The 25,152-nt window shown below is 38.8% G+C and overlaps 1 protein-coding gene across 2 annotated transcripts; it reads left to right on the forward strand.

Moving 5' to 3' along the window:
- Positions 1-255: 255 nt before the first annotated feature.
- Positions 256-21,605, forward strand: LOC307137447 (uncharacterized protein). 2 transcript variants are annotated; one of them, XM_079835106.1, is made up of 3 exons: positions 256-425; positions 10,934-11,001; positions 19,615-21,605. In XM_079835106.1, exon 3 carries the CDS (start codon positions 19,620-19,622, stop codon positions 21,078-21,080), a length of 1,461 nt encoding a protein of 486 aa, XP_079691232.1. In that variant the 5' UTR covers positions 256-425; positions 10,934-11,001; positions 19,615-19,619; the 3' UTR covers positions 21,081-21,605. The 2 variants fall into 2 exon arrangements, with proteins under 2 accessions (XP_079691232.1, XP_079691233.1); XM_079835107.1 differs by having other exon boundaries at positions 300-425; positions 10,934-11,009.
- The last annotated feature ends 3,547 nt before the right edge of the window (positions 21,606-25,152 follow it).

Raw genomic sequence — 25,152 nt, forward strand, 5'->3', positions numbered from 1 at the left:
AAATGCGTATACAAATTTATTTTATTCAATCATAAAAACCTGCTGAGGTGGCATGATATGTGTTTCTCATATGTCCCCCAAATGACTCAATGTTCAGATTTAACAAAAACAAAAAAAATTGCCCCCAAGATTTTTTATAAGTGGAAATGTACGTTTCTGGTAGATGAAGCTGTCCTCCAGTATCAATTCTGAAGCCCACTTTCTACATGAAACTGTTGGCGCCGTTGTCCGCACGTCGTCTGACGCTGACCAATCAGAAGCCTCATTACCTCAGCGAGTCCAGAGCGCCGCGCAGCGACAGAAACAAACGGTCGCAGAAAGAAACAGTGAGTGGACTCAATCCCACTAACGGAGAAAAACTCAAGCTCCCCGCCGGTTCCCGAGTCGCTGTGTATTCTAGCCGCACATTTAGACCCACAACACGCGTAAGTTTGTTCTCTACTTTCTTTTCTCTCTGGATTATTCTCCTGTCGCGCGGCACCAACGTCAATGCGCGCGAGCTGGTGGCGTTAACGAACTCGTTTGCCGTAAATAACGTTACATTACTTGAGATTTGAAGCTCATTTGGTCGTTTTCTGCCACGATCGAGACTGGGATGTGTGTGTGTTTTCGTGCTGGTCACAGATTGGGCTCAGTCAGAAAAAGACAAAGACTACAGTGGCAATATAAGGCCAATAAACAGTCTAGTTACTACTGGTAATGGTACTATTGTTTGTTATTATGCTGTTATCCGAATATCAGCTGTAATGCAGTGTGTAATTTAACTTTAGCTGTGTGTGTCTGTGATGTGGATCAACTGGGTTCAGTGTTGCCAGATTGGGCTGACGATTTCCAGCCCAAAACCTTAACAGACTAAATAATGTTATAGAATTTGTCATACCAATCAAGGTTGATAAGCATAATTTTTAATCTCCTTAAAACAAAATAATGATAAAAAAAATAGGGCAAATTCATTAAAGACAATGAGCAAATGTGACTAAAATGTCCAGGGGCCCGTTCTTCGTACCTCGCTTAATACATCTAAGATGATTTGACAGATCCCAGATCTTTTAATCGTGATAACTGATCTCTGGCTAATTTGGTTCTTCAAACGAATTTGCGGATTGGATTAAAATATCTGGATTAAATGATCTAAGATCACTGCGCGTTCTTGTGTTCCCTGAAGAGGATACTCGAAACCATGATCAGCAATGCAGCGATTGGCTGGCGTCAAGACAGCAACGTAATGACATCATATAATTAAAAAGCCACCTGGCAAAAAAACTTGACAAATTACACAAAAAAAACCCACGAATTTCTGAACGTTTATAAGGAAACGACCAAACCAACATAAAAGTTATAATAGATAAATGATAAATGTTTTTTTTTTTTAACATGATTACCAATTATTTATATTCACGATTTTATACAGTATTTGTACACCCTTTACATTTTTATTTCAAATGTTGTAATTTAATTTTTAATTCAATTTGAAGCAGATTTGTAACGTGACAGTATTCAAGTTTCTTATGGGTCAAGATCAAATTATCAAATTATCCTCTCTTACGCATCAAGCCACTCCCATAATATCCGTGATCACTTAATGCACGGCTCAGATTAACTGTACAACATGTGTGTAAACCAATAAAAATAAAATTATATAAAATAATTATTCCATCACATATAAATCGCTCAATCAAGTGGCTGTCTATAGTATTATACACAACATTATACATTCTCATATACATATACAATATAACATTTTTATATTATTATTTAAAATTGTTATTATTGCCCCTGGTTCAGTAATGCACTCTTGTAATAAAGTAGCAGTGGCTGGGACAGATTTTAAGTATCACCTCACGATGTAATCTAATCCTGTTTACATGAAATAAGCCTGCTCGCGAGCAGGTTTAAGCTTACGGACCTGTTACTATGACAACAAGTCCAGGATGAGCTTCGAAGAACCAAACAATCCAAGATCATGTCAAATCGTCAACAATCAAATCCAGCTAACTGAGTTAGCGAGGTACGAAGAACGGGCCCCAGGTGGAAACTTTTTCATATCCTTATCATACCATCTTCATCATCATCTTCAATCTCACCCTGCTGGATTGTCCCTATGACCTCGTCTTCCTCATCACATGACAACTCATCCGCACCCTCATCGACTGTGTGTCCTTTATTGCAATTTGATGATTTTTGATCTGTTTTTGCTTTTCAAACTCCGAGAGGTTTCAGTTTAATATGTTGCAGACTCATTTATTGATAAAATAAGAGCGGTAGGGCTGTAACGATTTGACCAAAAATAAAAACCTTGATTAATTGAACATTTGACCTCGATTACGATTAATGAACGATTATTTCGCTTTTTTTTTTTTTGCCATCAAGGTTTTTGAGTAAGTTCACTGATAAGGTTTGTACTGTAAATATTTTCTACTATTAAAGGTGGAATTTTTTTTTCTAAGGAAAAAGTGCATTTCTTTGTGATTTTAAAATACTTGAAGGAAACTTTTCACTTTCAGCAGTTATTGTCTATGGGGCAGATTTCTGTTTGTTGTACATCAGATACAGATAAATTAACACTGTAGACCTACATTACATTTATTTGAATGCATTAATGAGAGAGTGATTGTGTGTGTCAATTACTCATACCGTCTCTATTCATTATGAAGCTGTGGTTTGTACTTACTTCAAAGGTATTAAAATGTATGCTATAACGGTTGAGTTTCTAAGCTACTTTAGTGACTTTACTTTAGTCACAGCTTCTGTCTGAGTGTTCGTTTGTCACAATATATCAGGCATTAGTTCAACATAATACACATCTGATGGTCGAAACTCGCTTTAATGTTCAAACTGGCAGGGCTTAAACCACATACAAATGACAAAGCTTTGTGAGGACGCAGGTGAGAGAGGTCTGCCTTCAGGGCGCGCGTTTTCAAAGACGCGACGCGACACGGCTCGGCTCTGTGTCACTGAAAAAAGCTGAGCACTGAACGGAGAAGTTTTCCGTATTGTTGTTTTTGAATAGTTCACAATCACTTTAAATGTTGAAACTGGCAAGCCTTTAAGCGCATTTACTTGACAAACTTTATGAGCACGAAAGTGAAAGCGGCTTCGGGGCTTGCGCGTGCCGTCTGTGTGTGTGTGTGACTGTGTGTGTATCAGCGCGTAGGCTATAAGAACAGCAATTAACTGACCTGAATTTGAATCTGAGCCTCTATAAACACCGTTAACTGCTCTTGCATCTCTCTGTGTGCCTTCAAACTGCACTTGATGTGACTGACGGGGCGGAGTCACGTGAAAACCGAAATAACCGACATGGGGAAAATACGTCGGTTAGAGGTTCTGAATGTCGGTTTCGGTTATTTTTCGATTAATAGTACAGCCCTAAAGAGCGGTGTCTCTCTCTCTCTCTCTCTCTCTCTCTCTCTCTCTCTCTCTCTCTCTCTCTCTCTCTCTCTCTCTCTCTCTCTCTCTCTCTCTCTCTCTCTCTCTCTCTCTCTCTCTCTCTCTCTCTCTCTCTCTCTCTCTCTCTCTCTCTCTCTCTCTCTCATATTATCACGTTTTTCAGAAGTGATAATTTTGAGGAGTGAGGATTTTAGTTATGACATGTTTAAGTTAGCCCTAAGTTTAGGCTAAAAGGACCCATGTCTATTTGAAAGTTAAACTGTTTTGCAATATGAGGTCAATACGATACAGGACTGAAGTTGCTGTGCATTGTTCTAGTGCAAAAAATGCTGTTGAAATACAAGCATTTTTTGTGAAAATTTTAATTTGCTGTTTTTTTACTGTATTTGATTAATGTCATTGTATAAAAAGAGGTTTAAATAAATACAAATCTTATAGACATACATTATTTGTATACATTTTATTTCTGTGGTAAGAGGACTTGAAATGACTCGAAACTAAAATGGTAGGACTTTGGACTCGACTTGAGACTTGTTGTCTTTGACTTTTGACTCGACTCGGGACTTGCCTCATCTTTGACTCAACTTGACTCGGGACTAGACTTGAGACTTACTTGTAACTTGCATAACAATGACTTTGTCCCACCTCTGATAAACGCTGCTCCATCTGAAAGACTGCGAGTTTGAGCAACGTGTCAAACATCTTCACAAACTAGTAGAGTTGGGGTACTCGAGTCCGGACTCGAGTCCAATTTTGAATGAACTCGGACTTGTCACGCACTCGGGTGAATTTGTACTCGGACTTGACACGGACTTGGACATTTTGGACTCGGAAAATATCCCGAGTGCAGTCGAGTCCGCGTCATGTGTAACAACAGAACCGGCATAAAACTAAGATAAGAAATTAATGAACGTCTCCCCGCCTGTGATTTTACTGCACCACGCCGGCAGGCAGCAGTAGCATCATCTTATGCTTGGAGACAAAACACACATCACACGGATCGCAATGCGTGGCTAGGACAATGTCTTCAAAGTCAGCAATAATTTGTTTTGCTTTTAAAAAACATAAAGAATTTATTTGCAAGAAATCCATTAAAAAGAAGCCCTCTGCGGATTGCAAATCAACTCATACTGATGTGTCTGGCACGACTTTCTACCGACATGTTCAAAGAAAACCTAGAGAAATATAAGTTGCTTATTATAACTTTTAATACCAACTTAAAGGAACTGTATGTAAGAAATGTATTTCAAATAATCATAAAATGGCCCTGATATGTCACTAGACATTAAGAAATCATGTTAATTTCAAATATTTATATCACTGACAACGGTTGTCCGGCCAAGATATTGTCATTTTAAAAGTGAAGTTGCAGCCCTCAACTGATGTTGATGTTGACATGTTGTGTTTGGGCCTGAAGCGCCACCCTCCACCTGTCGACCAATCACGAAGTCAGTAGTGTTTCGGCATCGGGGTTGCCAGCTCTGCTCTAGTTACCACAGCTGCAGCTACAAACTTTTTGGATAAACAATGTCTAACTTTACGAAACCTAAACGACCTCGTTATGAATCAGAAAAACGTCGTGACAGTGTCTGAAATAAAACAAGGATTTGAGATGCCTTTGAAAGATGGAGACGGCTGAAAACGGAGAATAATTTGAAGACTGATGCCAACGTTGCTAATTTTCTCCTGGACAAGTAAGGTTCATCTATGTTTGGCTAACTTGTACTTAATGTAAATGGACATTTCAAATATTCATGACAGTCGAACAAAGTTATGCATGTTCGTGCAAAGTAACGTTAGGTTAGCGCAGATGGAGGAGGTGGGTCATTGAATTGAAAAGGTAACGTTAAGGAATTGTTTGGTAAATAAAAACGGCGAGTCGTCATTGCTAACATTAGTAATGCATTATCAGAGCCTGTTTCTCTGTCATTATGCTGGGACGCTGAGGAAAACAACATTAGCACGCCTATTATGGCAATGTGAAAACGTATTTGAGACAGTAGCCTAACGTTACCTCAGTAAAAATGATTCCTCATTCGTTCTTCGCATATATAGTGGACAAAACATGCTGCAAGTTGACCTGTATGACCATTGCTAATGTTATTTAGCTTTGCTGTAATTACTATAGTATTTTTTCATGTGGGAATGTACTGTCACATACGAGCGTTCATATTTACTATTATATTTGGCTAATCGCCATTTGTACATTTTTGCGATTCATAATTACTTCACAAAACATCGCTCTTGAAGCATAAACATAATTAACAGAAAGAAAAAAAACGTACTGTGTACGACTCGTCACTTGCCATTGAAAGCTCCTAGCAGCCTACCTTCCTGCTGCATCCTGCAGCCTATCTGGCAACCTCGAGTCAGGGGGAGGGGGAGAGGGGATACACCGCTCTACAGTCATTTGAAAGTGATTGCAGTACCAGTTTTGGCCACAGTCCTACATACAGCTCCTTTAAATCCAAATAACTTAGGGCTGGGTGATATGATGATATATATCGGATTCTTGTGTGCATACTATGGATGTCACAATTCTTAATATAATATTGAACCGTTCGGTACGGCATTCAGGGTTGAATATCTTGAATACACTCTTGGGAATTGCGTTTTTTTTGTTGTTGCATTTAATACTTTTTTTTTTTTTTTTCTCCGTTTGAAATATTTCTCTCAGTTTATTTTGGCTCTGTTTGAGTGTGTCTGTGAGTCTACGCGCTGATATAAGCAAATATCCAATCATATGCACTTAAAGTTAGGGGGTGTTTAGCCACGCTTGCAATGCTGGTGTCAGAGAGTTATACTCACGGAACACTATAGCTATTCACAATCACGAAAGTTCATTATTTGCATGCATTTTAAAGCCTTGCTGGTTAAATGTTTCATTCGCGTGCTTGTGCACTGTGTTAACATGAGCTGAGCGCGCGCACTAAAAGCCTGTCAAACACGCGTGATAACTGGACTAAGTAGTCTTACTGCACTAATACTGTCAAATACACACATGGTTAACATAAACACAGTCAGTTATGTCTAAAGTGAAAGTAAAATTGCGTGTGTCTGTATATTAGATGTGTAGAGGTCTTAAATTGACAGCAGCCTAGTGAACACGCTGCCGCTTGTCCTTAAAGGGACAGTTCACCTCTAAAATTATGTCATTATTTACTCACTCTCAATTTTTTTCTCAGTTTACTCAATTTTGTTCCAAACCTGTATTCATTTCTTCTGTTGAACACAAAAAGTTGAATGGTAGCCATTGACATCCATATTATTGTTTCCTACAATGGGACCAACCGACATTCTCCAAAATATATTTTATGTCCAACAGAAGAAAGAACTTTATTCAGGTGTAAAACAACTTGAGCGCGAGTAATCGATGACATAATTTTCATTTTTGAGTGAACTATTCCTTTAATGTTAATAAAACAACAAAAGACAAAGAGAAAATCACTCACTCACTCACTCCTGACTAACTTTAGTAAATTTAATAAGAATCACTGTACATGTAATACAGTGAAGTTTGTTTTATTTTACATTTAATTGTTTTATTCAATTTCTATAGGATTTATTCTTACTTGAATAATCCTACTTGAGAAAATATATCATTATCGTGAAATAAGATTTTAGTATCGCCCACCCCTAAACATTAGCATTTGGTGATACCAGAGGCATTAAATAATTGAAATGCAATAAAACAGGTTAATTTGTGTTTTTCTTGCTGAGTAATAATAAAAGTTCTACATATATCTATGTCCATTCTATTGTTTGAAACCATTTTTGATTGGAAACTAGTTGATCTGTTGACAAAATAAAAATGTTAAATGGCAATGGCTAGATGTAATAGTGGTATTTTTTGTTAAATTTTATATTGCCATTGGTTTAATGGGTTGAAAGGTTAAAATATTAATAGAAGATAAAAATGTACAATAGCAATTTCTAATCTTTTTTCAATTTAATTACACTCCGGACTCGGGCAGACTCGACTCGGACTCGGCCGATAAGAACTCGGACTTGAGTCCAACTCGGCCCCTTTTGGACTCGGACTTGGACTCGGACTTGATTGTTTAAGACTTGGACTTGACTCGAACTCGACAAAGGTGGACTCGGACCCAACACTACAAACTAGTAATGCGGAGCGTTCATAAACCTGTTGTCCAACCAAATACAACATTTAATAACATGTTTTAACTCACTTCATATCGTCAGTCGAGCTGATGTGGCGTCTTCTCACAGAATGGCAATCAGCACTGAATACTTTATTGTTATGAAAATACCAGAGAAGGCTTGAAGAACTCAAATACACTATATCTTGTCGCAGTCGTGTGTTTATTATCTTCATGTTTAATCAGTTAAAGCGTTTTTATCTTAGTTTTATTCAGCATACAGCGCGAGCTTCACATCAGGGATTTCCAGAAAACAAACGATTACTTCTCTGACGCAAATGTGCCGTTTCTGCTCGAGGGCGCCCTCTGGCCTCCAGTATGAATGAAACTTTTGGGTAGAAAATAAGAAAAATAAAACTTCTCTCTAAATAAATGTATATGACAATCCATATGTTTTTCTTCAATGTACAGGAGTTTTAATCCACACAGTGGCTGCATAAGAGGCTCATATTTCATGTTAAAGACATAGACTTTAAGAAATTGATATCACAGATAAAAAGCACAGATTTGTATAATAATAATAATAATATTTTTTTACAATAAATCATTAGACCTTTCTAATGATTTTTAGTCATAGGCTGTCTGCATACTAACAGGTAACACATAATTTAATTAAAAATAATTAAAATATTATATTTTTCCCTATCGAATTAAGTTCTACTGTACAGTAGAGATGTCAGTTAAAGGGTTAAGTTATGTTTTAGTGGGATATTATGAAAGCAAAAAGCACTAAAGACCAATAAACCTTGATTTATTAACCTGTTAACACAGTATACCCCATTTCCCCATTATATGTACTTACAAGGCATTTGCCCACCGGCAACTATAGTTGCCGCTTGGACTTTTGACTAGGTGTACAAAAAACTATAGATCTATTGTAAGAATTGTTTTGTTTGGATGATTCTAGAGACCTTCACGATTATGTAGATATATTATGTCAACAAAAAATACTTATTAGTAACATGAAAATAACTATGAAAATAAATATGAAATCATCAATTTCATAATTTTATTACAGATTAATAAACTTAATGTGTTATTTGTGTATTCTACTTTTCATTCACTATTACTGTAACAACATCGCCTCCACTAAATAGGCTATATATAACATTTTACTGGTCGGGCACTAGGACCTGGAGGAGCTTCAGCTGCTGTGGAGGCTGCGCGCTAGAGACTGGGGAGACGCGATTGTGCTTGTTTTGAGCTAGTTTTGTTGTGAAAACCTGGCAATCCTGCGTTGATTCACAAATTCAAGGCAGCATTTAAAAACTGTCAATATGAATCACCATACATGCAATGCATTTGCTTGTTTTCACTTGAAGTATGACCACACGGCTGACGTGATCTTATCGCTATAGAAGTCCTTGCACACGTGAGTTATTGCAGGCGCATATCAACACGTTATCATATCGGCAAGGCATATCGGCATATTTTTTTCATATCGGCGATGCCGATTTTTATATTTTAAGTGTTTATCGGCCGATTCCGATGTTGTGCCGATAATATCGTGCATCCCTAATAACGAATCACGATGCATCAACCTTTTCTCCCACCCCTACTGTTTACAAAGAAAATTTGTCGACATGTACACAACATGAACCAGCTACAGTGTTTGAGAACGGGTCAAAGTAGACGTTGTTCACGGACCGCTAGGGATGAAACGATTACCGGTTTCACGATAAACCACGATAAAATTTAGTGACGGTTAGTAATATCGTATAAAATTTTATTATCATTAAAACCGCGTGTGATTATCACGGTTGTGAAAACTCGCGGTAAATCTTGTCCAGTCAGCGTCAGTCTGGCGCACCGCTGTTTTTTTGAATGAGGAGAAATGGCAGAAAGCAGTGACAGCACTCGGGGGATTGTTCTGCCTTCTAAAAGGACCAAATCTGAGGCGTTGTCATATTTTGGCTTTTACAAAAGTCCTGAGGGAAACTTAATCTAAGATGGTCACCCTGTCTGCAAACATGCCAGAAGAAAGTCGCTGTAATAGGGGGAACACTTCAAAACTACGAACGCAAGGCAAGTGGACTTTGACCTCAATACCAAACCTACGTCTGGCAAATAATAACGTGAAGCGAACGAACAAATTCAGACAAGACTAGGGTGACATTTAAGGGATAATAATCAGGGTTTGACATTAACAACCGCCATTTGCGAGTGTAACGTTATTTCGGCTGCACACTATTGCCACTCTGGCTGTTGAACTTATAATAGTCTTCTCAAAAGCCATCTGTTATAATCGCGTTGCGCATTATAAGCACTTACACGTGCTTCTATTGAGTTTATGAATGCAATGTCTCATTATCAGAGGCGTTCAGATTAGCGGAGTTTTGTTCAGAGCGCGCGCCGCTCTTACTCGCTGAAATCTGCACTCAAAGCAGAGATAAACGTGTGTTGTACGCAGGAGATTCACTCATCATACAGTGGATGACTGCTTTTGTTCTATTTCAGCAGCGAAAATGGTTTAAAAAAAAACAGCAGAACCACAGCGCATCTGATATGACTGGCATAACGCAGGCGAATTTAGGGACCGTCTGTAAAGTTACATACAACATTGGTAACGTTATACACGTTTCAAACTTCAATAGCATTTGAAGAGAATGACAGTCATAAAAAGACTGTAAAGTGTTCATCTAGGTGTCAGGTATGATGCACACATTTTGATATTTAATAAAATAAACTGTCAAATCATATGGAAATATGGATATGCATATTTCACTAGGATACTGTTTGGGCTCTAACACAAAATATGCTAGATTTAAATGTGTCTGATAGAACACTGATGAGAATATTGCTTGGGAATATATTTACAGTGATAATATTAGAGATTATATTTACGACAAATTATTATTATTTATGTGTTATGCGTTGCTATTGATGACGGCCATTAAGGAAGGAAATCCCACAGAATCTAGCTTAAAAAAGTGCTTAGAGCTGCTTTAGTTATTTGTTGAATTTCAAATATAAAACTTGTTGAAATGTTTTAAGTGTGTGCATCTGTTCTTTTTGAACACTTTCATTTCGTTTGAACAAAACCGTGATAATATTGATAACCGTGATAATTTGGGTCACTATAATCGTGATGTTAAATTTCCATACCGTTTCATCCCTACGGACAGCCAATGAAGATTATAGACGGCAGTATGCAAATGTGTTACTGCGTTAAGTATTCAGGTCATGGAAGTGAGACTAGAGTTTCTGATGACTCGTTCAGGCGGTTCAGAGTTGATTCTTTCTATTGGGAGGCAATAACTTTATTTGTTATGCACTTTCGACTTTGCAGACCGTTTACATTAACAGAGCTATATTACACACTGTGTGAAAGGTGATATTTGTAAACGCTTTAAATTCTGGAAAATATTCCCATCTTCCCACAGGAGAAGCAGCAGCAAGCAGGAGGAATTACTCAAGGAGAATCTACTGACAGACTATTGTAAAGTTTGAGGTAAACAGGTTGGTGTTTTCCTTCATTCTCTTTAATGACGGATGAGGAACATTAAGATGAAAACTGACACAGAACAATAAATACAGTGGGGAAAATACAACTTTATCCTAAATAAACCATGACTATCAATCAGATTCAACCACACATACAGTGGGGAGAACAAGTATTGATACACTTAAAAAGCATGTAGAGGTCTGTAATTTGTATCATAGGTACACTTCAACTGTGAGAGACGGAATCTAAAACAAAAATCCAGAAAATCACATTGTATGATTTTTAAGTAATTAATTTGCATTTTATTGCATGACATAAGTATTTGATACATCAGAAAAGCAGAACTTATTATTTGGTACAAAAACCTTTGTTTGCAATTACAGAGATCAAATGTTTCCTGTAGTTCTTGACCAGGTTTGCACACACATTCTCTCACACACATTCTCTCACACACTGCAGCAGGGATTTTGGCCCACTCCTCCATACAGACCTTCTCCAGATCCTTCTGGTTTCGGGGCTATCGCTGGGCAATACGGACTTTCAGTTCCCTCCAAAGATTTTCTATTGGGTTCAGGTCTGGAGACTCGCTAGGCCACTTCAGAACCTTGAGATGCTTCTTACAGAGCCACTCCTTAGTAGGGCTTGGAATCACTGGGTACCTCACGATACGATACGTGATACATTGTTCACGATACCGATAATATCACGATACTGCGATAATCAATATATTATCAATAATAAATCACGATATATCATGTTTTAAGAAATAAAAATATATTTTTTTAATTAGGAAAATTAATCTCCTTTTTTTTTTTGCTTGAACACAATAACAAAAACAACTTGTGTCTTATTAGTTGCAACCAAACAGTCACTAGGGTTGGGCATCGAGAACCGGTTCCAACCATAGACCGTAAAAAAATATGGACGACGCGACTTCATTGACTTCCGCTGACCATAGTTGAAGCTTTCAAAGGCCCGCTCACGGCGCTGACATCTTGGGACCGAGTCTGTGCAGTAGCGATCTTGGGACCGGAGTTGCGCAGTAGAGAACAGGAAGTAGAGGCGCGATTATCAAAAGCCCGCCCACACTCTCGCAGATGCAGAATAATTCATTGTGTTGGTGTGAAATAAACAGTTATGGAAATGTAGAAATTAAAGCTAAAGCTCCAATCTCCTCCCAAAAATCCCGAAAAAAGTCTGTTAGTGCCTCAGTGACAACTTCACTCAGAGAAGCCGTCAATCTCAGCTGTCAATCATGACGTCACACCCCCCGTTTTTATAGCATCAAATAACTCACTAAAACTAAACTTATTTAAAAAACGAACACTTGAAATGAAATTATCGTAATAAAAACTGCCTAAAATGACAGAAACCATCTTTAGGAAACAATTATTTGAAGTGTAATTGAATTGTTTAGTGTGTCTCGCGTCCATTCAAATACATGGAGAGGCGGGGTTTAGGAGCTGTACTGGGAACGGCCACCGGGGCCGTTCAATTTCTGACAGGAGCACTGCAGGCTTGGTTCCAACTTGGAACCGTTTAAAAAATAACGATGCCATTGGAATCGTTTAGAAATTTTGTTTTCGATTCCGATCATCGGTTCCAAACGCGCAAGTTTTCGGAAGTGCTTGCCGCGCCCGTTTGTTCTGTTGCAGCCATGGAGCACGGTAAGCAGCGCTCAAAAGTGTGGCTTTATTTCACTTAAAAAAAAAAAGAAGCCTGGGTCGGCACAGTGCAACACATATGACAAACTTATTTCTTGCACAGGAGGATGCACTACAAATATGAGGGGGGCACACTATAAGGTTTTGCGGGAAAGAAACCGTATTATTCAGTCAAAACACTGAGCTCGGCCGTTATTCTGAGCGCGCTCCTCTTTGTGCACTATGAGCCGTCAGCAGCCGCCGGCGCTCATGCCTACTATAATAACTCGCACTGTTGTCATTGCACCCAGGATAAGCACACACACACACACATGCACCATTTTGAGAAATCAAGCTCAATTGAAAAAAAACGCGATTCTCGTCTTTTCTATAACGTATATGATAAGAAATAATACTAATAATATAACCTCCGTAAGTGAATATTGTGTACCGGTTGTCATGACAATATTGCACGAGGCTACTGCGGCTTGGAGTGCACACACAGGAACACGCGCATACAACAGCTGGGTGAGTAAAAGATGGCTTTATTTTCATTTTAGGGTGAACAAAGATTATCCCACCTCGTCATAATCAGGTAAGTGATTGTAGTGTAATAACAAAGCCCTTGACCAAATTGCGAATTGTGATGAACAACAACGTTACTGAAATTATTTTTCCCCCTTGTAGATAAATGTAGCTATACACAAATTGCCCACGCTAGTAGCAGTCCTAATATGACTGCTGTTAATGCTATTGTTAAACCGGGACTCGTGTGAAACTCCATTCACCTTTGCAGCAAAGCAAGTGAAAATCCCAGCGGAGAAAGTCCCAAAACTAAAACTCATTATTGAATCAAAATACAATTTTCCTCTGTGAAATGAGCCTGTGACATGTTGTGACTCCACCCCTCAAAGAATCGGAATCGAGAATCGAAAAGAACCGTAATCGAAACTAAGAATCGGAATCAGAATCAGAATCGTTCAAATCAAAACGATGCCCAACCCTAACAGTCACAGACACTATTTTAGTGTAACTGCTGCAATCAGTAATACTATGTCTTTGACAAATAGTGACACCATTTGGGTGCAAAATAGCTGTAAGGCTGAGGACCGATTCACTGTAAACAATACTATATGTATGATTGTCCTTCATAAACATGAACAGTGACACTATCAAGTGCAAGAAACATAAACCTTTGGGATACTACTTTCTAATAAAAAATAAAATATATCAGGGATAAAGTACATCTAAAATGTGTCCATCCATAAATAAACATTTTTCAGAACAAAATAGAAAACAGCTTCATGTGATGTGTTTTATATGTTCATATTTTTCTTGAGAAAGAGGAGTTGGCCAGCATGTTCAGGAGTGAGTGAACTTCTTTGGGCACTGATGATATCTCCTGCAGTTGAAAAGACCCTCTCAGCTGCTACACTGGTCCCAGGAATACACAAATGCATATGGGCCAGCTTGGAGAGGAGAGGGAACACATGTTCTTGAGATTTCCACCACAACAGTGGATCTTCAGTGAGAGGCAGAGAAGGAGCATCTTGATATTGTTTTATATCCTTCTCTGCAATTAAGGTTGCTGATGTAGAGACATAAGAGGTATTCTCGAAGGTCTGACCAAGAAGATCAACAAGTGCAGACTTTCTTTTCTTTGCTGTGCAGGTCTCCTCTTCCTCTAAATCCCCCTGAACATCCCAACAAGGCACTGGATCATCCTCCTTTAAAGCTGCAGCTTTTGACTGTAGTTTTGCATAAGTGTCTTGCACTTCTTCAGGTGACAGAAATAAAAGGGATTTAAATCTAGGGTCCAGGGCTGAGGACATGCGTAGGAGATCTTTTTCCACCTCTGATATCTCTTTAAAAGGTCTTGATGGATGGCTTCCTCAATCTCTCGAACCAGAGGAGAATCTTCTTCAGTGCTGGTTGTGTCTCGCAGCAGTTGGGCATGAAGAGGAGCAACCACTGAAATGGTGGGATTCTTTTCCTCACACATGATGTTTGTTGCCACAAGCATTGGTCTTCCACTATCTCTTCAGCGCTTGAGATGTCATTCTCTGTCAGTGCACAGTCAGTCGCATTCTTTCTCACCTTAATAAAAAAAAGAAGAAAAAAAAGGCAAAATACAATTTATTTATAAAATGTAACGGTACACAAAACTGACGGTTCGGTACATACCTCAGTTTTGAAGTCACGGTTCGGTACTGCAGTTTTACAAAATTGCTTTTTTTTTATTTTTATTAAAAAATTGTGTCTGACCTTAAATGAATTAAATTGTAACTAAAAGTTTCTTAAGGATAATGCTGTAAACTATATAGGGAGCCCTTACTTGCACATATTACTATAATATTAAAGGTTAACATCAGAACCCAAATTATGAGCCTAGGTTCAGCAGATATTCATGTTTAGATATATTAATCAACACTCAAATAACACATTGTGTGCAAACATGTAAACTTCACTTAAGGCAGTTTTTGCATTAACTCCTAAATCTAATTATAAAATTAGGTTTTTGCTCCAATTCGTTGTTGAAATATAATCATTTATACACAGTGGCTGTCATTTTCATGACAGATTTATCTAAACATACATTAAATAATCAAGACATCAAGTAGAATTAATATATATATATATAGGCTAATATTGTGCATATATTTAGTGAAAGTTTATTTCTGTGGTGAATTAACAGCTGTGGACACTGAATGACTTCTGAGGTAAATGATGCTGCGTGACATTGTTTACAAGCTGTTTGACGTCTTTCCGCGGTTGAAACACTGAACGATTACACGACATATGATACGTTTCAGTAAGTGTTAATGTATCCTCAACATACCTTAAGTTATTATTTCATGTTTATTCTTCTAGAAGAGATGCTCGCGTTCACTCGCGCGCGTCGCGGCCGCTTAAATTGACGCGCCTATACAGTGATCAGTCGTCACATTAAAGAGCGTCAAAACGGCATTTATCGTTTGAATTTTGTGATGAAATGGATAGAATACTTAATATGTTCGAGTGGGAACTAGGATTGAAGTGTGTTCCGCGCTTAAAACAAGCCGGAACTGTTAAAGATTGCATTTGGAACTGTTCGGTACACACGCGCACCGAACCGAAAGCCCTGTACCGAAACAGTTCAGTACGCATACGTGTACCGTTACACCCCTAATAAATAAATACACATATATATATATTTATATATATTTATACCTATATAACTTTTTAGTATGTATAAAGTATTTATTCATTGTATCAAGTAAGTTTATATCATATGTATTAGTATTCATTTACAAACGTATTAATTGTATACAATAAATTATTCACATTTATTACACATATAGAGTACAACTTCTACATTGCAAACTTTTCTTACCTCTGGTGATAAGAGGGCAGCACAGACAGCTGGCTGTTGCTCAAGAAACCTGGAGACCATCTCATAGGCATGTCCGTGATGAGCTTGTGATGGGGGAGGCCAAGGAGTTTCTGGGTTCTTTTCGGTGCTTCTGCTCCAGTTGTGCTTCTATGAAAGAATGTTGAGATCCTCCTAACTTTGACAAGTACTTTGGTAACAGCAGCCATTTTCAGCGCACGTTGGGATGCAAGATTTAAAGCTACACTGTGATATTTTCCCCCATCTAGCGGTGAAAAGGTATATGACCATCCAGGAATATTCGTTTTTGTTCCTGTCAATTCCGATTTCATTTTAACTCCTACTTTGGCCGATTTAGTCCAAGATTAACATGGCTTCCAGTTCGACCTCGTCCACATTCGACACAGTGCCATCGAGTGTTAAAACACGAAAGGCGAAGCTTGAATTTACGGGTATGTCCCTCTTTGGCTAATGTACTTTCAAGATGGAGCGGCAACATGGCGACCCACATTCAAACCCCTCACCCGTATGTATTTTCAATGGCATATTATAAACTTTCGAGAATACTTTATTACTTGAAAGAAGTAAATATACGTTAATGAGCACATATTTTTGAAAGAACTAAGTGTTTTTAGCTAAGAATAAACTAAAAAAGTTACACAGTGTAGCTTTAAAACATGAGCAAAACATCTAACATGTTGGTATCCTGATAAGTCCATTGCTACACGCATGTTTGATGTATTGTCGGTGACAACCACTGGCTTCTTAGCGTAAAGATTCCACTCTTGTACAGTACATCGGCAATGTGTGTCCCAGTATGGGTTTCGTGCATTGCTCGGGTTTGCAGGACATATGACTTCATTTCCCAGTCTTCATTTATAAAAGGTCACACGTGAGCCCCACTCTTTCTGCCGACTCAACTTTAGCCCTGGTCTGGTCATAAAGTGCAGGAATAATTTTTTCAGCAAAATATTTACGAGAGGGAATATCAAAGCGTGGCTCTAAGATATTCATCAAAAAGCAGAACCCCTCATTCTCCACCTCACTGTACGGACTGAGCCCTTTACACATGTAAACAGTGATCCCATTTGGGATTGTCTTTGCCCTCGCAGAAGAAGGTGGTGGCTTTGCCTGGAAAAAGGTGTTTACGCCGGGGTGTGTCAGCTTTTGAGCCAGCACCAACCACGGCTTTCTCACAGAGCTCCGGGTGATGCGGCGGTGCATGTTGGTCGTGTTTCCTGTGTAGCGGACTTTTGCAAAGCAGTTCTTGCATATTGCGTAGTCCTTTTCTAGCTTTGCCCCCGTCCGCACTGCTAAAAAATCCAAAGTGAGTCCACACTTTGGATTTAAATGTTGCTGGAGCGTCCTTTAACTTCTTGCTCTCACTTCTACTTTCCTCGCTTGACTCCACCATTTTCAAGTGTCAATGGCATATTAGGAACCTTGGGGTTGTGATTGGTGATCAGCTAAAATTCACTGACCACATTACGGCAACAACCCGGTCCTGCAGATTTGCACTATAAAACATTAGGAAGATTAGACCCTTCCTATCAGAGCAGGCCACACAACTACTGGTCCAAGCTTCTCTCCAGACTGGACTACTGTAATGCTCTTCTAGCGGGCCTTCCGGCATGCAAACCCTTGCAACTGATCCAGAATGGCACTGCGAGGGTGGTCTTTAATGAGCCGAAGAGAGCGCATGTCACGTCTCTCTTCATCAGTAGGCACTAGCTACCAATAGCCGCTCGCATCAAATTCAAGGCACTGGTGCTCGCCTTGCTCCACTGGCTCTGCACCAATATACCTAAACTAGCTTGTTCAGACTTACACACCCTCTACGTTCTGCCAGTGAACAACGCCTTGTGGTGCCATAACAGAGAGGCATGAAATCGCTGTCACAGACCTTTTCCTGGACCGCCCCCACCTGGTGGAATGACCTGCCTATCTCAATTCGTACGGCCGAGTCTGTAGCCCTTTTCAAAAAACACCTGACCAATCAAGAATAGCCCTTATCATTCTATTCATTTTCTTTCTGTCTAATTTATTTAAATAAATAAACTTCTGTGCTAGATTAACTGAGACTTGTTACAGCACTTGCATATTGTTGCCCTTGACTGTTCTAGTTGCTTCTATTGCCCTCATTTGTAAGTCGCTTCGGATAAAAGCATCTACTAAATGTAAATGTAAAGTGTGTGTATGTCTTTTTCCGCCCACAACAGCCAAACTCACAACGCGCGGGGACACAACGCGCGCTATCTACTTCCGGAGAAGGGTCTCATCAAGGGATAATGAATCGAGCGTTTTTTGATTGCTTTTAAGATCAATACTTGCCGAGAGAGCATCGAGAATCGATCGCGGGAGTAAATATCTTGAGATATCGACATATCGATATTTTGGTGCACCCCTATTCCTTAGTTGTCCTGGTTGTGTTTCAGGTCGTCATGCTGGAAGACCAGGCATGACCCATCTTCAATGCTCTTACTGAGGAAAGGAGGTTGTTGGCCAAGATCTCGCGATACATGGCCCCATCCATCCTCACCTCAATACGGTGCAGTCGCCCTGTCCCCTTTGCAGAAAACCATCACCAAAGAATGATGTTTCCACCTCCATACTTCACTGTTGGGATGGTGTTCTTGGGGTTGTACTCATCCTTCTTCCTCCAAACACAGCAAAAAAGGTCTATTTTTGTCTCGTCAGACCACATGACCTTCAACCATTCCTCCTCTGGATCCTCCAGATGGTCATTGGCAAACTTCAGACGGGCCTGGACATGTGCTGGCTTGAGCAGGGGGACCTTACGTGTGCTGCAGGATTTTAATCCATGACGGCGTAGTGTGTTACTAATGGTTTTCTTTGAGACTGTGGTCCCAGCTCTCTTCAGTTCATTGACCAGGTCCTGCCGTGTAGTTCTGGGCTGATCCCTCACCTTCTTCATGATCATTGATGCCCCTCGAGGTGAGATCTTGGATGGTGCCCCAGACCGAGGGAGATTGACCGTCATCTTGACCTTCTTCCATTTTCTAATAATTGCGCCAACAGTTGTTGCCTTCTCACCAAGCTGCTTGCCTATTGTCCTGTAGCCCATCCCAGCCTTGTGCAGATCTACCATTTTATCCCTGATGTCCTTACACAGCTCTCTGGTCTTGGCCATTGTGGAGAGGTTGGAGTCTGTTTGATTGAGTGTGTGGCCAGATGTCTTTTATACAGGTAACGAGTTCAAACAGGTGAAGTTAATACAGGTAATTAGTGGAGAACAAGAGGGCTTCTTAAAGAAAAACTAACAGGTCTGTGAGAGCCGCAATTCTTACTGGTTGGTAGGTGATCAAATACTTGTCATGCAATAAAATGCAAAATTAATTATTTAAAAATCATACAATGTGATTTTCTGGATTTTTTTTCTCTCACAGTTGAAGTGTACCTATGATAAAAATTACAGACTTCTACATGCTTTGTAAGTAGGAAAATCGGTTGTGTATCAATTACTTGTTCTCCCCACTGTAGATATAGTATACTTGGAATACTAGTAGACTTTGTTGTAAACTAGATTTTGTACTAGAACCAGATTTTGTTTTGTTTTTAATTTGTACTTTAATATTTTGATTCTAGACCCGATGGAAGTGAAAGAGGACAAACGGCATCGGCTTCGAAAACCTCATCAATTCACAAATGAAGATAGAAACATCAGTTCACAAACTGAGATGAACTCCACACCGAAACGATCCAGAAAACCTGGAGTCAAAGAATCTCTCACCTGCTCTGAGTGTGGAAAGAGTTTCACATATAAATCACAACTTAAGAGCCACATGAGGATTCACTCTGGAGAAAAACCTCATGCATGCACTCAGTGTGGAAAGAGTTTCATAGATAAATCAGACCTTATGAGACACATGAGGATTCACACTGGAGAAAAACCTTATACATGCTCTCAGTGTGGAACGAGTTTCAATCACAAAGGACACTTGAAAAGGCACCTACAAATGCACACTGGAGAGAAGCCTCATACATGCACTCAGTGTGGAAAGAGTTTCAGTCTCAAAGCAAACTTAGTTGAACACATAAGAATTCACACTGGAGAAAAACCGTTCACATGCACTCAGTGTGGAAAGAGTTTCATTCGTAAAAGTGTTCTCGACAATCATCTGCGCTGTCACTCTGGAGTGAGATCATTCAGCTGTGATCAGTGCGAGAAAACATTTGTTACAGCATCAGGCTTAAAAAGACACCTTGTAGTTCATGCTGATGTGAAGCCTCACTTTTGTTCTGTTTGTGAAAAGAGTTTTTCACATCTGGACGCTTTACAACTACATGAGCGCATTCATACTGGTGTGAAACCTTATATGTGCTTTGACTGTGGGAAGACCTTCAGTACATCAGGAGCATTAAGTGAACACAAGAGAGTTCACACTGGAGAGAAACCGTACAAGTGCTCACAATGTGGAAAGAGTTTCTCTAAGGCAGGATCATTGAAATATCATGAGAGAGTTCACACTGGAGAGAAGCCGCACCAGTGCTCTTCATGTGGGAAGAGATTCACTTCATCTGCGAAATTAAAACGACACCAAAGAGTTCACACTGGAGAGAAACCGCACAAGTGCTCACACTGTGGGAAGAGTTTCTCTCAGTCAGACAACCTGAAAACACATGAGAGAGTTCACACTGGAGAGAAACCGTATAAATGCTCTTCATGTGGGAGGAGTTTCGCTATTTTATCAACCCTGAAAGATCATGAGAGAATTCACACTGGAGAGAAACCGTTCAAATGCTCTTCATGTGGGAAGAGTTTCGCTCGATTATCAGCCTTGAGAGGGCATAAGAGAGTTCACACTGGAGAGAAACCGTACAAGTGCTCACACTGTGGACAGAGTTTCGCTCAGCCAGGAACCTTGAAAAAGCATGAGAGAATTCACACTGGAGAGAAACCGCACCAGTGCTCTTCATGTGGGAAGAGATTCATCCGATTATCGAGTCTAAAGGTTCATAACAAAAAGCGATGTTGTCTAGATGAGCAAAAGCAAACGAAAAGTGAGCAAAAAAGCTTCACCTCTAAGCGTTTGAGAACAAGACGTCCTTGAATTGAAATCACTGAGAGACTCTGAATGTTCATCAGCTGTTCTGTGCTGTTAGAAGCTGAAAGGATTAGTTCACCTCAAAATGAAAATGTCCTGATATTCTACTCTCCCCCATCTCATCCAACATGTTCATGTCGTTCTTTCTTCAGTTGAAAAGAAAGCAAGTTTTTTGAGGAAAACATTCCAGGATTTTTCTTCACATAATGGACTTCAATGGCAACCAACGTTTTCCTCAATAAACTTTTTTTTTTTCCGACTGAAGAAAGAAAGACATGAACATCTTGGATGAGATGGGGGTGAGTAAATTATCAGGACATTTTCATTTTGAAGTGAACTAATCCTTTAACGTGTGAACGACTCTTATTATGAAAGTGTATCCAAGTTCAGTCAAGTTTGGATATGGTTAGATTTTACTAACTTTCATTTATTGTGTCTATGGCCAGTGATGTTGTGTGTAATGTATTGATTGCACATTTCAAAACTGAAAAAAGGCTTGATTATTGAATAAACATACTTTAGTTGGCATGCAATCAAAGTGTTTCAATATTGCTCACTCTATAGTTATGAATTATTGTTTTAAACTAAATCTGCACCACAATATTCAATTTATATTAGAACATCATTAAAGATGATACTGGTTATGAAGTCTGAATTAGGGGTGTGCGATAGTCGTCATAGTTGGGTTAACTTTTATAGCGGTGAATGAGAGAATACATTAAATATATATTTTGTGTGTCCCCATTTGCTCAATTAGCAAAAGAAAAACTCCACAATAGTGATTTCACAACTTTCAAAAAGAGGGAAAAAATAGAGTGAGATTGATAATGGCAGTGAAAAGAGAGAAAGATCTTACATTTTACCATCACTCCCATAGACGATGTATTAGAAACACCCTCAGAGCAGCGGTAACTTGTTTTTTTGTAATTTGATGCAAAAATAATAAAATACAAAGTATTAGTGTTATAAATTTACACACAAAAAAATACAAAACAACTGCACGATTTACAATATTGATGACCGTTAATACGTGTCACAGTCCCCTATGAAGATAAATGTGCTCCGCCCACTTTCTACATGAAACTGTTGGCACTGTTTATGACAAGCCGTTTTAGCATTAAATACTCCTTTCCGTACTAGTCATAAATCAGTTTTGACTAGTCATAATTCCAGTTCCAGATATCTCTTCTGCAATTTTGACTCGTCATAATTGCAATTAAGATATCTACAATGTGATTGTGAATAGTCATAATATGCACTGAAGATATCTACAATGTTAATTTGACTAGTCGTAATATACATTACAGATATCTACAATGCTTTTATGACTAGTCATATTCTCCCATTGACTTCAATTGGAAAATATTTTCAGATATCTACAAATTGAGTTTTGACTAGTAGAAATTGTAATTACACATCTGTAAAAAATAAATTTCTACTGGGATTTCTAATTAGAGATATCTCTAATTAGAAATCCCAGTAGAAATGTATTTTTTACTATAAATTTTTTTACTCTATAGTATTTTTTACTCTATAGAAAACAAAACCTGGATACCTGGATAACCTGGATATTTTAGACGTAGAAATCCTGGCCGCATCCGGGAAAAAACGGCACGTATGGTCACTCTACAGAACAGATAGCATACTGTACATTGCAACGTGGAATTCTTCACTGCCAGAATAAACCAGCACATACCTTGTTCACAGCAATGCCACATTTTTATAATTAAAGATAAGAGAAAATTATAGATTACCACCATCGAACCTGACGATGCATGGAGCCAAACAAGATAGCTATTTTAGCAAAAGCATTGATCTAAACGCTACATAAAATACTCGTTTACGTTCCTACACAAACATTTCCACTGACATTTAATGACTATATGGAGCAAATCCAACCATATGTAAACAGCAATATGTAAAAATGTGGATAAACATTTAAAATCTAAAAAATAGCCTACACCAGATAACTTCTGCCTGATATATCACTTTGATATTACAATTTATCAACATTATGACAAAATGAAAAACATAAACGTAAATTATGATGGGGCAAAAGCAGACTAAATTTGTTAGCGGTTAGCTAGGGAGGAACTCTGGGTGGTGCTGAAGAAATGTAGTTTCACGTCACGCAACAGCGGATTCGACTAGGAGCAAGTACAATTCAGATATCTTAAAATATAATTGTGACTAGTCGAAACCGAATTAGAGATATCTCTAATTACCTTTGCGGATAAATGAAGCATATTTTAAAGATATCTATGACATCATTACAGTAGTCAAAATATATATTACAGATATCTCAAATCGGATTTCTTACTAGCAGTGGTGGTAAGTAATGTAGTAAAACTACTTTACTTTACTTAAAGGTCCCATGGCATGAAATTTTCATTTTATGAGGTTTTTCAACATTAATATGAGTTCCCCTAGCCTGAATATTGTCCCCAAGTGCCTAGAAATTTCGATCGGTGTAAACCGAGTTCTGGCTGTCTTTCTCTGCCTTTGAGAAAATGACAGCCCAGATGAGCTGATCTTGAATTTTTAAGTTATGACCTCATAACAGGAACGGTTACCTCCCTTTCCTCTGCCCAGAGAATTTGGCATGCCCATGCGAGCGCTATATTTGTCCTCGAGAGATCATGGCGAGTGAATGCTGGCAGTTTCTCAGTGTTTGGATGTACAAATGAAAACAGAAGTCTTTTTTCAGTTCCTTCTGATCTATGATCAGTGATTTCTGATGTGAAGCTAATTATTCAAGTTCACACAGTACTGTATTATTCGTGCACACGCTGCGGCTTCTCTCTCCCGACAGAGCGGTGTTTTCTATCTTGTGAGTCAGTGTTTTTGTACGACTAGAAATAAACTGATAACCTGAAGTATATGCTCAACAGTTCACTTAACTGAGATGTGCTGAGAACTGATGAGAAGTGAACTCCGGTCCATCCGTCTCTGTGGCTTGTGCCTGCTCGTAGACCTCGTTAAACCACGCCCCCTCCGCTACAAGATCTGATACTCATTTCAAATGCAAAGATGTCAGCCAATCACAACAGTGGGCGTTTTTACTGAACTCTCACAGCAGACATGCCCCTTGAAACAGGGCATTCAGCCACAGGGCAAACATCAGTATAGAAAAAATGCCTTTTATTTCTAAATTATGACATTTTATGATGTAAAAATCATACTAACAATATAAGTACACCTCAGGAAACATTATAGAATAATAGAAAAATGCCATGCCATGGGACCTTTAAGTATTTTTTTCGGGGATCTGTACTTTACTTGAGTATGTTTTGCTTGCATCTACTTTCACTCGTACTCCACTACAATATTAAAGACAAAGTTAACTTTTTACTCCAATACATTTCCCCATGCCCTCTCCAAGTATTTATTACACTTGCTTTCCAAACTAACAAAAAACATGGGTGAAGGAGAAAACCAAGCTAGTAAGCTGGTTATCTCCCTGCATGCTCGGTCATGGATGATCCAGTCGGGGCTAGACTTGGAAAAGCTGACTAGGTTTGCCACATTAACGCTAGCTCAGTGTTTCCAAATTTTTTGTCTTTCGCGGCACACTATTTACTAAACATCGGTTCATTTTGATTTGTTTGTTGTCAGTTAAAATCCATTTTGTCAGTGATGCAATTTATAAAATGAGACAAACCGCAGGAAATCGTTCCACAAACGTTAGTTCGTCTGTCCATGTAATTTTCAACCGATTTATGAATAAGAACAGCTTTGCCAGATCACGATTGGTTGGTGTATATACATGACAAACAGGCATTGGTGAATTGTGTAATACTTTAAAATATATAATATATATATTTGTAATTAAATCAACACATTAGCTCTGATTATGGATGAAAAAAAAAAATATTGGTTTATTTTTTCCCGTAAGGACACACGCTCTCTGAAAAGACTATAAATGGCTCGAGAGCCGTTTCCGAACAGTGGAAAATCAGCAGTCAATCAAACCCCTCTGCACGTGCCTGATCTGCTTAAAGGGTTAGTTCACCCAAAAATGAAAATTCTGTCATTAATTACTCACCCTCATGTCGTTGGACACCCGTAAGACCTCCGT

This window comes from Gobio gobio, assembly GCF_949357685.1.
Source record: "Gobio gobio genome assembly, chromosome: 14".
NCBI classification, from domain to species: Eukaryota; Metazoa; Chordata; class Actinopteri; order Cypriniformes; family Gobionidae; genus Gobio; species Gobio gobio.